Source organism: Anthonomus grandis, chromosome 3, assembly GCF_022605725.1.
Source record: "Anthonomus grandis grandis chromosome 3, icAntGran1.3, whole genome shotgun sequence".
In the NCBI taxonomy this organism is placed as follows: domain Eukaryota; kingdom Metazoa; phylum Arthropoda; class Insecta; order Coleoptera; family Curculionidae; genus Anthonomus; species Anthonomus grandis.
The window spans coordinates 2,360,841-2,377,036 of record NC_065548.1 but is presented as its reverse complement, the minus strand read 5'-3'; the positions used below and the strand labels follow the sequence as shown (position 1 = coordinate 2,377,036).

The window sequence follows — 16,196 nt, the reverse complement described above, 5'->3', positions numbered from 1 at the left end:
TTTCCTGTCGCGCACGTCCTGTCAAAAAAATGTCACGTGTACTATCAAAATTCCAAAAATGTACAGCCTCTCTTACGACGAATTATTCAAAGTAGTTTTGGCCATTTTATTAAATTACTGCTTCCAGTACGTCAGCTACTTCATTTTCTGCAAGGAGAGACAGAAGTTCTGCTGTATTTTCCCGTGATATGGACCGACGATATCGCATCAGACCCCAAGGGGAAATGGAATCATTTATAGAGATCGTTAGCAACAACTTGTACTTTGCCGTACTTAAGGGTACCGCACACCTAAAGAAACTTAAAATTTTATAAACTGACCTACAGGTTTGTTTTTAGGAATGAGCGTCAACAGACACCTGAAGGGGGACGGCGAAATGTTCTACTTCACCATAGACGACGAATTATTGTATCACAACTATTATTTGGACTTTGGGCCGTTGAACATCTCGTGCGTATACAAATATTGCATGAAAGTGAACAAATATTTGCAATATGCCCGTGGTATGAAGGCGGTGGTGCATTACACGATATCGCATCCAGAAAAAAAGGCGAACGCCATTTTTCTAATGGGTTGCTACTGCGTCCTCTACTTGAAAATGTCTCCCAAGGACGCCCTAAGGTTATTTCAAGAGACCGAACCTATTAAGTAAGTTCGACCGACATTAACTTAACCTTAGTTGGTGGTTGCCATAGAGAAAGTAAAATAAGAAGAGGAGTATACCAAATGGTATCTAGCGCACCCTTCGCAGCTTGAGAAATAAATATGAGTAATCGATATTACAGGTTGTTACAATACCGACTGGGTCATGTCAAGAAAAACGCGGGATATTCGAATTCAGTATAAGGTTGGGGACTTTAAATTAAGGCAGCAGCAATTTATCTTGCAAATTATTAGATATAAGGAAAAGGTTATATTTAGAGGAAATATGTGCATAGTACAGTGAAACGAGATTTCAAATTTCTACGAGCGGATTCAAAAGAAATACAATTTTTCTCATGCATGTGTATGCTACAGTTTCATATTTCTCACTGTTTATCATCTGACATTTAGCCTTTTGGAAACATAAATTTTACATTGCTGCTCATAGAAATAATATACATGATGTCTCATAAATTATAGTAAATAATTTAACAGCAGACTCCTTTTTTTTTAAAAAGAGGTTTTAGTCAAATTTTTCTAGGCCGAAGGTCAAAGACAATCAAGATACAACTTTTTGAATTGGCAAACTCATTTTTTCTCTCTAAGGGTCCCATGTAAACATACCCATCTATTTTGTCGTTGAATTTGCTATACACTAATTGTTCCGATAAAGATATTTCATCACAAATTAATGAGCAATAGGTTTCATCTTCTGTACTCGAAAAGTTAATTTTTGTCTAGACCAGCATCAAAAGGTATATCTTTAAGGAGTTTCTGAAGTATGCTTTGGCTATTACCCAGCCTGACAGCCTAGTAGAGCTAAACTAGAGTCATGAAAAAAATTGACAACTGACAGTTATGACTGTCAATTACGATAATGTCAATATCAAGTCTCAGTGGCGCCACCCTCTCCGGCCATTGAACTACCAACTGTCAAGTGTCAAAAATGAGGCGTCCCAAACGTCTCTTTTCTTTTACTTTCTCTATGGTGGTTCTATTGAAAACTTAACCTAAGATTCGGACTGTCAATAGTAAGTGACACCTGTCAAAAAACTCTTTTTTTTTTTAGACCCTTTTTAGACGCTTCCCAGTTTCCCTGTCAGTTCGCCATAAAGATGATCGACTGTTTTCAAGCGATAGCCAAGGCTCAGGCCTTTAATTTCTTCAACTTTGAAGATTTCAATGCGTCCGAATACGACCTGTATAATAAACTGGAGTTTGGTGATCTAAATTGGCTGCTACCGCGGAAATTTTTAGCTTTTATCGGCCCAGCCGATAACAGAACCGCCCATCCACCCGAGTTCTATATAAAGTACTTCTTGAAGAACGACGTGAAGACCGTCATACGCTTGAATAACGTTTTATACGACGCCTATACGTATGTATGTCCGTTCTATCGCGTTCAATAGTCGAAGGGCGTTAATAAAAAATGGCGCGGTGTTGCCAGAGTTGACAAAAAAAAGTCTAATGTGAAGCGTTTTTAAGGTTCATGCAAGTGGGCATCCAACATTACGACTTGATTTTCCCGGACGGGACCACGCCCCCCAAGGACATTCTCTTGAAATTTTTGTATATAGCTGAGACGGCGCCTGCGGCCATCGCTGTACATTGCAAGGTATTTTAAAAATGTAATTACTTCACACCTCATTGCACACTATTTCTCTCTCTCTCTCACTCGGTATGCACATACCGGAAGTTATTATGACAGTTTGACGTAACTGACTGGCGTAAAATTGTCAATGTCAACATAACGGAAATGTCAGGTTATGTTGCTATAGAAACTGTTGTAATAAGGAATAATGATAAATAGATGGCGCTGCAATTAATGATAAGATAAAGCTGACATTTTTCAAAATCATTTAAAATTCTGCTCGCGTTTACTTAAAATGATATTTTTCACATAAATGACGTTTATATTCCTATATTTTTTCACGCTACACATATCTTTTTCTTACCCATTCTTTGTCTAACCCATTGTTGTCCCCATAAGTCTGTCTCGCTTTACACAACTTTTTCTAAAATAAAATTCTATAACTGAATATCTTCCCTAATTTAAGGCTGGTTTAGGTAGGACCGGATCGTTGATCGGCGCCTACTTGATCAAGCATTATCGGTTGACTGCGCGGGAGGCGATCGCGTGGCTGCGCATCTGTCGACCCGGCTCTGTCATTGGTCAGCAACAGTTGTGGCTCGAAAAGATACAGAGTTGGCTGTGGCGTATCGGAAGTCAATACCGGTAATAAAAAGCCGAAGTCGATATAATGGCATGTTGCCGTTGTTACTAGAATTTCTTTGAAGGTTGCAAAATTACGGAGAGGGCGATAAGATACCGCGTCACAAGTACGGGATTTATAGTAAGACTTGGCCGATGGAACGGGAGAAGGCGATCAGAGAAAACAGGCAAAAGATACAGACCAAGTTTACCAGTGTACAATTGGAGAATTGCATGCAGGTTAGTAATATACGTAGTTGTTACAATTTCACTCTAGGTACCTTTGGATTTTAGCTATCATTTGACTACATAAATATAAATATACATTTATCAACGGTTAATATTTGCATACAAAAATGTAATTATAATTCTAAAAAATACTTATTTACTAATCGAGTAAATACCTTAATGTTTGAAGATGATTTTATGTTCGTTGGTAAGGCATTGAAAAGGCATAATCCCTCATACGATGATTTTTGAAGTTTTGTTCAAATTACCTATACTATGTTATAATTTTCCATTGATGATATGAATGGATATCGACTCTCTTTTCTAAATATGTCTTAAAATATGCTGGTAATAAAAATCTGTTGAATTTTACAAATTAATATTACATTTATCCTTTCAGTATTCTGCCTAACTAAAAGCCAATTAAGGAGTCAGCATATATCCTATTGGGTGTTAAGATTTATTTACAACAGCTGAAAAGTATTTGCATAACTTAATTTTTCTGTACCTGGAGTATATATACATATATCGTCGTGTTTACAAGAAATAAAATGTAGAAAAATATTTGTGTTGTAAATAAACCAGATATATGGATTGATATTCCTTTAAAAAGAAACAATTTTATGAACATGATTTACTTATGATATGAATAGAAGCGGAACAATCCATTTTAAAACACTATATATTATATAGTCCTCATAACATAACTCTTTAGCTTATTTATTAAAATATCTCCGTCGATAGTTTCAAAAGTCCGTTTTAAATCCACGAATACACTCAGTACCTACAACTTGTCCTTTGTTAATATCTTCTCCCCGGACTGCAGTTATACATACTAAATATTTATTTATTTAATCAATACAAGGGATCAACCCCATTACAAAAAATATAAATATTTCTGAAAAAGAAATAAAATCTAGACTACCTATAACTACTGATTGCAGACTCCTAAAATGCAATAAGGAAATTCTCAAAACTTCAATTCCATTATAGAGTTTACTAGCCTCAAGGTTCTTTCGACAGGCGAGTGCATAGCATAGTCGGTACGATGATGAGGCAAAGAAAACGATCGATTTACCCTCAGATTACGGTGTGGAATATTAAATGAAACTTTTTTATTAAGTAGTTCGGGTCAAATCACAAGGCCATTCAAAAGTTTATAAATAAACACCAAAGCATTCTCAGTGCGTCTTTTAAGTAAACTTCGCATATTCAGCAAGGTCATTGCTTCATCATAACAATGCCCATTAGGAACTAGAATGTGAAGTTTGTAAAGGCAGAATCGTAAAAAATGATTGATCCATGCTCCAACAAAGAGACAAGTGATATGTACAACTTTTTGCAAATTTTTTATCGTTATATCGTATATATCTTTACAATTGCGCAGGACAACACCAAGGACCTTAGATGTTTTCGTTATAATAGTATTCACATGAGTGTTAAAATTCAATTGTTCATCAAAAAGGTACCAAGGTTCTTTACTACCTTAGTCTACCTAAGATTAACATTATCAATAATATAGAAGGAAATTACCTGTTTGTTTCTTTTGTAGAAACTAATGTAACTGCATTTACCCACATTCAAAGCCAAACTACACCATTCACACAACCTATTCAGATCATCTTACAAGAGAACTATGTCCTGTTCTGAACTGATCACCCTATAAAACTTTAAATCGTCGGCAAATAACAAAAAATTACTATTTTCAAAGCAAACCAAAATATCATTAATGAAATTATTGAAAAATGACCACCCTGTGGAACCCCAGAGGTCAAACTGGTAAGGTGTGTCCTAGCATCACCAATTTGTACCTGCTGAAATCTGTCAGACAGAAAACTCGGAAACCAGGCCAGCAAACAATCTGAAAAACCAAAAAGTCTCAATTTTTCCAGTAATGAGCTGTCAAATGCATTGGAAAAGTCTGTATATATTACATTCACTTGTTCACCCCTCTCCAAAGCATTCAATAGAGCACCCCGATACAACAAGTTTATAATAGCGGACTTGCCACGACTGAAGCCATGCTGTTCACTTAACAGAAGTTCTTTGCAATAAAAATTAATTTGGTCATAAATGAGACTGTCCAGAAGTTTTGGAATGGCAGACTGTACGGACACACTCCTGAAATTGATCATTTCATTCGTAGCGGCACCACATTTAAATATAGGCGTAATAAAACTGAGTTTTCACTGGGCTGGAAAAATTGTCAAGTCTAATGACCTACTGAACACAATGAAGAGAGGATAAGAGAGGGCACATACACATTTTCTCAACAAACAATTGGATCGATCATCAGGGCCAGCACTAAGTTTAAGGGGTAATTGAAAGATTTTATCAAAAATTAATCGGACAGATAATTTAGGATTTGGAGAAGTCATGTTTACACCAGCCTGCCGAGATGGTAAGACATTATTATCACCATTATAGGCAGTAGAAAAAAATTGGGCAAACCCGTCTGCAATTTGTTCACAACCTGCAAACTGCCCATTATTACAGGTCATCAAATCAGGAAGCCTATTTGTTTTTGGGGTTTGTATAAAGTAATTGGTCCAAATTTGAAATAAAGTTCTGGTAACAAGTCTCCGTTAGAGTTTTGCACCTAGCTCTAAGACCTGAAAAGACTTCGTAGTTTGCAACAGTATGACTAGACTGAAATTTCTTATGTGAAATTTTCTTTTGCTGGATCAAGTACTTTCACTCCCCTGAAACCCAACTGGGAAAAGACGAGGTTTTAAATCTCTTAAGAGGCACAAACAAGCTATAGCCATATTCAACATAATATGATAGAACTCTGAAATCGCATCATCAATATTAATTACATTCAAAACAAGGTCCTAATTAACTCCACACAAACACCCAAATAAATTGCATTTCTAAAGTCATAAAAGAACTGTACAAAATTTATAGTTTTTTCTTTGCCATTGTTAAAAGTTAATTCAAAATGAGAAGGCTTATGATAGACAGATTTGTCAAAAACACAATCAACAGCTTCACTCACCACCAGAGCATTCCTATTTGTAAAAGTAAGATCAAGAAAAGTATTTCTATCATTTGGCACAAAATTCCTTTGAAAAAAGTTAAGGTAAGAATAAAACTCCCCACGTATTAATTCACTTCAGTTAGGGCATCTAACAACACAACAGTTCCAAACTCATCATTTTCCCAAAGAGCATCCGGAACATCAAAAATAATAAAGTCAGGGTGACTGAATCCATATTGGACTCAGATAGAATATACGCCCCTCCTTTTTATGTGAATTTACATAAGTCACTTATGTAAATTAATACACCTCCGCCTCTGCGTTTATTTCTTGTAAGAGAGGATCTATCACAGTGAAACAGATGGAAAGATTTTCAATTCAGCATCCGAAAATTATCAGAGAGCCAAACAAATATTAAGATATAACAGTTAGAACATATAATATTATTATGTAATTCCTAAAGTTTATTACGTAAGCCACCTACATTAAAACAAAAACTTGTAATGGGGCTACTTCAAGTTTTTTCCATGATTCTGAACATGCTTGTTAGTTGTGATATAAAGCATATTGTTTCTGTATCTGCGGTTGGTAAGCTCATCAAAAACCTCAGTCCAGCACTTTCGTTGTAGGGAGGGTAAGGTCACTTTTAACTTTGAATGCATGCCCAGAGTATGTTCGCAGCCTTTAAGACATCCTTAGCGAGCTTGTTAGTGGAGAATATTACCGTTAGTGGACAGGTCCTATTATCCACTTGTTTCCCCAGTCGAACAACTTTAACAACAATTTCCCCAGCTGCTCCCTCCTCTTTGATCGATACCAACATCTCCACCACTTTTCTTTTGTCTTTCTCAATCCTGTCAGGAATCATGTTTGAGTTTGATTGACACACATTATGAATAATAATGTTGCTGGCCCTCTCAGTCCAGTCATTTGTCTCAGTAAGTAAGGTGGTTTGTGCTGTTCAAATGATATTTTAACAGAAATCATTTCCGTTTTAAGCTCTGCAAATGACGTATGAAAGCATGTTTGATGGATTTAATATCATCTCCAAGACATTTTAGTGAGGCCACGAGATCAGGAACAACTCTGATAATCACCGCTTAAACCTCCTGAATTTGTTCCTCCAGTAAATTCACTCTAGTACCAAGCTCAAATAACTTTTTGATTTTGGGGGCACACTCCTTGCAAATGTATGGAATGGACCTACTACTCTAGAGCTGAAATGGCACCAACTTCACCGGATCCTATGTTTGAGCACTTCTTGCACCTAATAATTTTGCACCAATCACAAGCGTATCCGAAGATATTATCTTCTGAATTTTTTGGTGGATCCTTAAAAGTGAAAGTCTTAGCAAGTTATTGTATTTAAATTAAATATAGAAAATTAAAATTTAATAAGATTTAAAATCGTAACTCAGAATATTAGTCGTAAAAATAAAAATAAAATAAAAATAACCTAAAGCTACAACTAAATGTACACATATAAATATCATAAAGCCTTAAATAATATCCGCACAGCCCTATATAAACGGGAAATACTGACGAGTATGGGGATTCCCCGAGATTCTCGGATATTTCTACGGGCTATATTTTTCACGAAGTTTTATGCATTTGCTCGTGTATTTGGTATTGTAAAGCATTATTTGTGAGTTGAAAATAATTAAAAAATATGAGTGACAGTGATTCTAGTAGTTCTAGTAGTAGTACATCCAAGAGTATATCTCTTCCAGGACCTAGCAAGAAAAGAAAGGTTTATAAGCAAAATTTTAAAAAGGAATGAAAAAATATACCGGGTTTGCAATGGATCGAGAACAGCAGAAAGGGGACAGGCTTTGCCTGGTAGGTATTTATGATATTTTAAGTTAAGGTACTTTCTGTAAAAATAAGTGCAATTTGGATTTATTGAGTACAAAATCTAAATTCACTTATAATAATGTTAAATCGAGAATTAAATGATAATATGAGTTACTGAATCGTAACTAATTAAAATTTGCTTTAATGCGGATATATATAATTTAAGGCGAACAAAACTTTTATTTTAATGGAGGTAAACGTTTTGTTTTTTAAATTTAAGGTGCGATTACTGTAAATGTGATGTTAAGGTATCTGCAGGGAAAACCCAACTAGTAAAACATTCTGAGACTGAAAAGCATGTTAAAGCTTTGCAGAGAGCATCAATGGGCAAGCAAAGTCAAGTAAAAATAAGTCAAATGTTTGCAGAAAGTTCTAAAAAAATAAGCATTGAAGAAAAAGCGAAAGAAGGAATTATAAGAACTGCGGGGTTTCTAGCCGAACATAATCTCCCTATGAATTTGATGGAGCATTTCATCGATTATCTCAATGCTGTAGGCACTGATTCAGATATTGTCAAACAAATGAAATGTAAACGAACAAAGATGTCAAGAGTTTTACAAAAAGTTACAGGCTTGTCTCAAGAATCTTGGCTACTTGGCCTAATGAGGGATAATAAATTTAGCATTATCATAGATGAGTCTACTGATAACTCGTGCACCAAACATTTATGTTTAGTTGTAAGAATGTGCATTAATTTTGACATTGAAGACAACTTTTTGGCGTTAATCCCAGTAGTAGAGACCACAGGGGCTGCACTTTATGAAATTTTAATCAACTTCCTTACCGAAAATGGTGTTTCATATAAGTCAAACTTTATTGGCTTTGCTTCAGATGGAGCGAGCAACATGGTTGGCGTTAATAATTCTGCGGTCAGTCGATTGCGAGAAAATATTCCAGGTATATTCATAATGAAATGCATATGCCATAGCTTTCATTTGTGTGCATCGTATGCATGCCACAAGTTGCCTGAGGAAGTGGAACAATTTGCGAGAGAAGTAAGCTATACGCTTGAATATAGATTAGGGTTTCTTAAAAACCTACCTATACCTGCTCGAGCAACGGCTACTGCATTGACGAGCCCTTCGATGACATAGGTCCAGTTCAATAAATTACACAGTTGTGATTTACGATTACATAAGGGTTTATTGTACCTTTTGGTTAGTAATAATTTACAGGTATAGACTAATGAACGATTTACAATGTTGAAGTTAGTTATTTAACAGGGTTTACAATATTAGTTGACGTTACCAGCCTTCCAGAATCACAAGACCAATAGCAGGAACTTAGCAGGAACCAGGAACGGCATTAGCACTAACGTCACCTTGGTTTGTGCAGCTATTGACAACCACTGTTGCACTCACAACGTTGCACTCACTTTCAGTTCAATTTTCCACCTTTACGCACACTTATTCACTATAGACCTTTTTACATAACTTAAACTACTTTATCGTAACAATTAGGTATACATATATGAACTTTAGACAAATACTTAAACGGAAGAGAGTGAGAGAGAGAGGAATTGCTTGCGCCAACTTGCTCTTGACTAACTTATTTTCTCGGTACTTTAAGCTTTGTGAATTCCTTCACTGGTGAAAGAAACCTTGTGTTTCGGGGGCGCGAGAGTAGGTACTTCTTTTTGCGGCGACGGAGTGAATACTGATTTTTTCTCATGGGACTCGGGGTGAAATCTTGGGTAAAAATGTGGGATGCACGTGTGTCATGGGGCCAACACTTAAGTGAACTTGAGGAGAAAAATGGATTTTTAAGTGCACTTAAGCTAAACTGGTAACAAAGGCATTTCTTAAAAAGTAGGTAAAAACACATGTTGGGATTTGGGAGAAAGTTCAGGCAAAAATTATTTACTTGAGAAAAAAGGTATTATTCGTTTGACAACCATAAACTTCGATTCCATAAAATCATAAAATAAAATAAATTGTTAAAATTAACTTTTAACAACGCTAATAAAATAAATGTATACTTAATTAAAAAATATAATTTTTTACAGGTATATAACTATTTTTCAAATAGTCCGAAGAGAGTGGAAGAATATAAGGAATTCCAGGAATTTGCAAATGTCTCAATATCGAAGATTTTACATCCTAGCCAGACACGTTGGTTATCTCTGGAATGCGTGGTTAAAAGGCTTCTTAATCAATATGAAGCTTTGAGGTTGTATTTCGTAGATCAGGCGTCTCTTAAAATCAGTCAAGCAAATATTATTTTAGAAAAACTAAACACGCCCGAAAATAAATTATACTTATCATTTTTATCGCATGTACTACCTATTTTTAATAGCTTAAACAAATTAATGCAAAGCGAATCGCCCAAAATTCACGTTATTTATAAAGAGGTTGCTAGAACAGTTAAAACAATTTTAGATTATTATATTAAGGACGAATATCTAAATGCCAACATTGAAAATATAGATTTTAAAGACCCTAGACTTTTTTTAAATTTAAATGACATGTACTTTTCTGCCCACATAAACTCTGCCGATCTGGAGAAAAACCGACTCGACATGGTAAAATTAAGATGTCTAGACTTTTATATTGAGAGTGTGGAGCAAATATTGTCAAGATTTCCACTTAAAAACTCTGTGTTTCAGAAATTAGAATTTCTAGATCCTGAGGTAGTTAAATCAAGAAAAATCAGGTCTATAAGTAATGTTTCTATGTTGTTTCAAATTTAATTCCTGCTGATACGCAAGTTATTGACAATGAATGGTTGTTACTTAGAAATTATGAAATTAATTTTACCTGGAAAGGTATTTGCGATTTTTGGGGTAAAATTGCTAAGATTAAATGTGTGGAAAATACAGAATCCCGGTTTCCCAATTTAAGTAATTTTGTGTTTAATTTATTAACTTTGCCGCATTCCAGTGCTAACGTAGAGAGGGTGTTTAGTCAGATAAATTTAAACAAAACAAAACAGAGAAATCGGTTGAAAACTCCTATGATAGCTGCTATACTGCACACCAAAAGTTTAGTGGGCAGAGAAAACCGTATTTGTTCAAATTTTCCAATAGGAAAAGATTTGCTTAAAAAATTAAATAAACAAATTTATGATTCCGATGAGTCAGAATAAAATAACGGATATTTCGGATTTTTGTTTTTCAGTTATTTACTTTAAGATTATGTACGTTTGTTTACTTTAACATATAATTTTATGTTTTTATTTAGATTTGTTAATAAAAAAGTAGATATTTTGGTACTTGTATCTTTATTTCATCAAAAAAATATTTTAATAAAAATAATGTATGTTTTTTTTTTTAAATAAGGCTTAAAACGCCGTCTCATGATTTTTTTTCCAAAACTCATGATTTTTGGTTACATTTTTCATGATTTCATTTTATTTCACCTGGCAACACTGAATGCATTTGGCTTTAGTTTATTGTCGTATCTTCTAGCGTTATTAGCGTAACAACCGATATGTCGTCGAAACGTAAAGTGCTAACTCTTAAAGAAAAAGTGGACGTAATTGAGATTTTTAATAAAGACAAACTAAGCGTACGCGACTTAGCAAAACGGTTTGGAATAGGAACAACACAGGCAGCTGAGATTATTAAAAATAAGGATGTTTAATTAAGTAAGTTCCACTCAAATATAAATGTGAATGAAAAAAGAAGCTTTCTAAGAGAAGAGGGCAGAAATATTGACAGACAGTGCTATAAGTGGTTCATTAGAACTCGAAGCAAAAATATTCCATTATCAGGTAACATACTTCAATTATTACACATATTACTGTATATTTTACATGTGACTATTATCTTTTTAGGTACAATTGTTAAAACGAAAGCCAAAGAAATCGCTGATGGTTTGGGGTATAAAACTTTCAGTGCATCAGAAGGTTGGCTGCAAAAGTTTCGTACCCGGCACAACATTGCTTTTAGAACTATCAGTGGGGAGGCCGCAAGTGTGAACTCTGCCGATGTCACGACATTTTGGGAGAAAGTACCATCTATAATTAAGAACTATGCTCCCAAAAATATCTAGAATGCTAATGAGACTGGGCTATTTTTCCGAGCACTGCCAAACAGGACTCTACATTTGAAGCGAGAAAGATGTATTGGAGGTAAATTTTCAAAAGAGAGACTGACTATACTTTTTTGTGTAAATATGAAGGGACAAAAAGAAAAACCTCTAGTGATAAGGAAGGAAAAACGGCCAAACCAAGAGCATTTAAAAATATTAATGTGAAAGAATTGCCAGTTACTTATAGGTGGAATAAAAAAAGCTTGGATGACCGGTGAACTAACGTGGCCGACTGGTTAAATCAATTTGATAAAAAAATGATGAAAAACGAGAAATTTTATTATTTCTCGACAATGCATGTTGTCACCCAAGAGAAAAATATTAAATTGATTTTTTTGCCTCCAAACTGCACTTCTATTGTACAGCCTTTAGATCAGGGCATTATTAAGAGTTTTAAAACATTTTATAGGACAATCATTATTAAAAAACTTTTATTAGCCATAAATACTGCTGAATCAGCCCAAGAATTAGCCAGAAAAATACACGTCCTAGATGTAGTTTACTTTATAAACATTGCATGGGACCAAGTCACAAAGAAAACGGTTCAAAATTGCTTTATTGAGTCTGACATTACACACTTTAATAGTTCAGAAAATAGAGCAGAAAACCTGGAAATTTGGGAAAATAAAGACGACATTCCATTGTCACTTTTAGCTCAAATGTTGAGGAATAAGGATAATTTTGAAATGATAAACTAATTTTTTAATGTAGACAATGATTTAATATTGGAGCAAATTAATGAACTTCCTCTGGAGGTTTCGAATCAAGAGGAAGTAGTGGTATCATCCGATGAGTCAGAAGAGGAACACGTTGAGGAAGAAGAAGAAGAATTGACTACCTATCGACAGGCTAAGATGCAACAGTTAAAACGCTTCACTCAGGCTAGGGGTGACCTATCTGCTCTAGATTTACTATCTAAACTTGATCTTCATTTCCAAGATACTTTGCTCTACAAAAAAATCGACAAACGTCTTTATTAAAATATTTTAAACATAAACAATGATCTTAATTTGTACATGTGTTCCAAAATATTTACACATTATTTCTTACAAAAATCTTTATATGTATGTATGTACTATACTCTATTTCAGAAGTGTATAGAGCAATAAACTGGGGAATTCCGTTCTGTTTGGCTACATTTCGTGGTAGTTCATAGGCGCAGGTACTTATAATATTTATGAATTTAATTTTCACGGATTAAATGCCTTTATTTTAAAAGAGATTAAATACTAAATAAATACTTTTAATCCTTTTGTATAGGTACCTATCTTTTAACGCTTTGTAACATGCAAAAATGGGGTCAGGTAATATATACAGACTATAAATACTTTAAATCATATTTTAAACATTAGTAGTCACTGCTACGCTGTAGTGTAATCACAATATTATTATCCCAATATTTAAAAAATGGAGGTATTCAGTCCAACGAAAAGATGTACTAAAAATTCTCCACTATCGCTGAGTGAAAAAGTTATTATTTTAAATGTACATGATTGCATAAAACACGATTACCCTAGTTTTACTGTGCAGGAAATTGTTGAAAAATGTTCTCGAATGAGTGGAATTGGAAAGTCCACCATTTTCAAATTGTTGCGGGAAAGAAAAGTAGCAGGTCAAGTGGAATCTCCCAAGCAAAAGCCAGGACGACCTACAAAAGTCCTTGATGAAAATGCTAAATGTATAATTCGAAGAAAAGTTCACTCTTTTTATTTTAAAAAGGAAATACCCACCCTAGACAAAATTTTAATGGAGCTTGGCTGTAGGCGAGTGGCTGTGGCGAGATGACAGTATTCCGTTGATAAGTAGAAAACTTTTATGGAAAACTTTAAAAAATATGGATTTTGCCTGGGAAAAGCATAACCGCAAAGCACTTTTACTGGAGAGCGACGAAATTGTTTGTTGGAGACGACAATACTTGAGAAGTATCAAGCAGTACCGCAGGGAGCAAAAGAAAGTTTTTTATCTTGATGAGACGTGGATTAACGAAGGTTATATAGTCCAAAAAATGTGGCAAGACAAAAATATAACCAGTGCTCGCCAAGCTTTCATAGAAGGCCTGTCTACGGGTATTAAAGTACCTTCGGGAAAAGGAAAAAGACTTATAATCACACATATTGGAAGCGAAGAGGGATTTTTAAAAGAAGGTCTGCTAACCTTTGAGTCGACTCGCACAGGAGATTACCATGAAGACATGAACTCAGACGTTTTCGAGCACTATTTTGGTGAAATGATAAAATTTCTTCCGGCTAATTCGGTGGTGGTTATGGATAACGCAAGCTATCATTCACGGCGAATAGAGAAGACGCCAACTTCAAGTTGGAGAAAGCAAGAAATTACCGATTGGCTGACTGCAAAAGGTATTGCGTTTGAAGCAAATTTGATAAAAAAAGAACTGCTGGCAATAGCAAACTTACACAAAACTCGTTTCATGAAATACGCCGTGGAAGATATAGCCGAAAAATATAATATAACTGTACTGCGCTTACCGCCATATCATTGCGAACTAAATCCTATAGAACTGATATGGGCGCAGGTAAAAGGATTTGTAGCAAGACAAAACACGACTTTTAAAATGAAAGATGTTAAGCTACTGTTTGATGAAGCCATTACGGAAGCGACACCAGAGAATTGGCGAAAAGCAGTCCAGCATGTAATTAAGCAAGAGGACAAAATGTGGGATCTTGACAACCTCATCGATCAGACAGTCGATCCTTTAATTATAATGTCAAGAGGTGATGACAGTTCGTCAGATGACGAAGAAGACTACAATCTATTATAATTTAAAATTGTTATACACTGTTCAAAAAGTGCCAGATCCAAAAGTGATATTTTCAACTGGTTTATGTTCAATAAATTTGTGAAAAAAATATATTATTCCATTTAAACAAAAGTAACTTTCTAAAATAAAATAGCATTTAAGTACATTAATTATAAGGTAAAAAACAAGTCCCAGTTGCACGCCTTTGGCGAACCGTTTTCAATGTTTATCAGTGGGTAACAATGGGCAAAACTCATAAATTGACCCAAAACCGGGTGGCACTACCTGCAATCAACGAAAAGAAAGAATTTTACATTGAAACTAATACCCAACTAAGGTAGTGGCATAAAATATTGGTGGATCACCAGGTACCACTTTTGCATACTAATGAGGTTTTATTGCTCTACACACTTCTGAAATAGAGTATAGTTTAGATTATTTTCGGTTTGTTATTTCATTAAGTTTTTGTTTGTTTTTTAAGTTTATTTTTTTTGCATAATTACAATTATTTTGTAACCCTAATTATATACTTATTGTCATTAAATAATTAATATTAAACTTGTTTAAGAAAATGACATGCTGTTTAATTTTGCTTCTGTGTGGCCTTTTTCGCGTGGACCTCCGTTGAGCGCACACTTTTTGAAGGTCCCATAAGTGTCCGCTCAAGAGAGGTTTCACTGTACGTGAATAAGTCTATTTTCTTCTTCTCTTCAATTTTTGAGCGTGTGAGATAGTATTTTCTAAATTGATTTTTGCTATAAGTGACGTAATACCCAATAAAATAAGTAACTTACCTCCATGCTAGTAAGCCAATTATAATTAAAAATTCTTTTAACAATTTTGTTTTGTAATATTTAATGTGCCTTATGAACACTTGATTCAGCACATAGTTAAAAAAAAGGCATTATAAACTTTTTTTTTTGACAAAAATAGCATTAGAACATGTACCTATGTCACTAAGTTTTTTACCATTTTTTTCTATAATCATCTACATACCTTATTTTTACTACTTGTTTGTAAATGAAGAATTTTGTATATAATAAAAGCATTTATAATTTACAGGCCCAAAAAAAACTAAAAATCTCTAGCATAGAACGTTTGCTGGGCACCGAGGCGAAACTGTACCCCTCGTCCGGGGACAGTTTTAAAAACATTTCGAAATTATTGTGTTCGATGCACGGACTGTCCCGGACTCAAGACCCGACTCACTCCCACACCAAGGTGAGGCCCCAATCGCGTTCGGAAAAATGCATAAATTGCGTCAACGTCGAACTATCACCCCGCAGAGTCGTCAAGAAGTCCTCGAAGGAGGAACAGGTGAAGAAACCGGTTAAAACTGCCGCGGTAAAGCTGCCATCTCAGGGCGACAAGTTGAACCAAATAAAAGCCATGAGGTTTAACAGGACTAAAAAGGTTGGAGGTCGAGGGAAACAGATTTAATAACCTTGTTTTTTGTCAATAAATGTCTCTTGTTTTCTTAGAAAAAAAAAC

At 34.8% G+C, this 16,196-nt stretch overlaps 2 protein-coding genes across 3 annotated transcripts; both read left to right on the top strand.

Moving 5' to 3' along the window:
• Positions 1 to 7: 7 nt before the first annotated feature.
• LOC126734018 (dual specificity protein phosphatase CDC14C-like) lies at positions 8 to 16,195 on the top strand. 2 transcript variants are annotated; one of them, XM_050437528.1, is made up of 7 exons: positions 8 to 279; positions 327 to 648; positions 1,712 to 2,020; positions 2,128 to 2,257; positions 2,700 to 2,878; positions 2,941 to 3,094; positions 15,768 to 16,195. In XM_050437528.1, the coding sequence occupies exons 1-7, from the start codon at positions 189 to 191 to the stop codon at positions 16,143 to 16,145; spliced, it is 1,563 nt and encodes a 520-aa protein (XP_050293485.1). In that variant the 5' UTR covers positions 8 to 188; the 3' UTR covers positions 16,146 to 16,195. The 2 variants fall into 2 exon arrangements, with proteins under 2 accessions (XP_050293485.1, XP_050293486.1); XM_050437529.1 differs by having other exon boundaries at positions 9 to 279; positions 339 to 648.
• LOC126734019 (uncharacterized) lies at positions 6,590 to 11,046 on the top strand. The gene is made up of 2 exons (XM_050437530.1): positions 6,590 to 8,911; positions 9,922 to 11,046. Exons 1-2 carry the CDS (start codon positions 8,240 to 8,242, stop codon positions 10,603 to 10,605), a joined length of 1,356 nt encoding a protein of 451 aa, XP_050293487.1. The 5' UTR covers positions 6,590 to 8,239; the 3' UTR covers positions 10,606 to 11,046.
• Position 16,196: the final 1 nt, after the last annotated feature.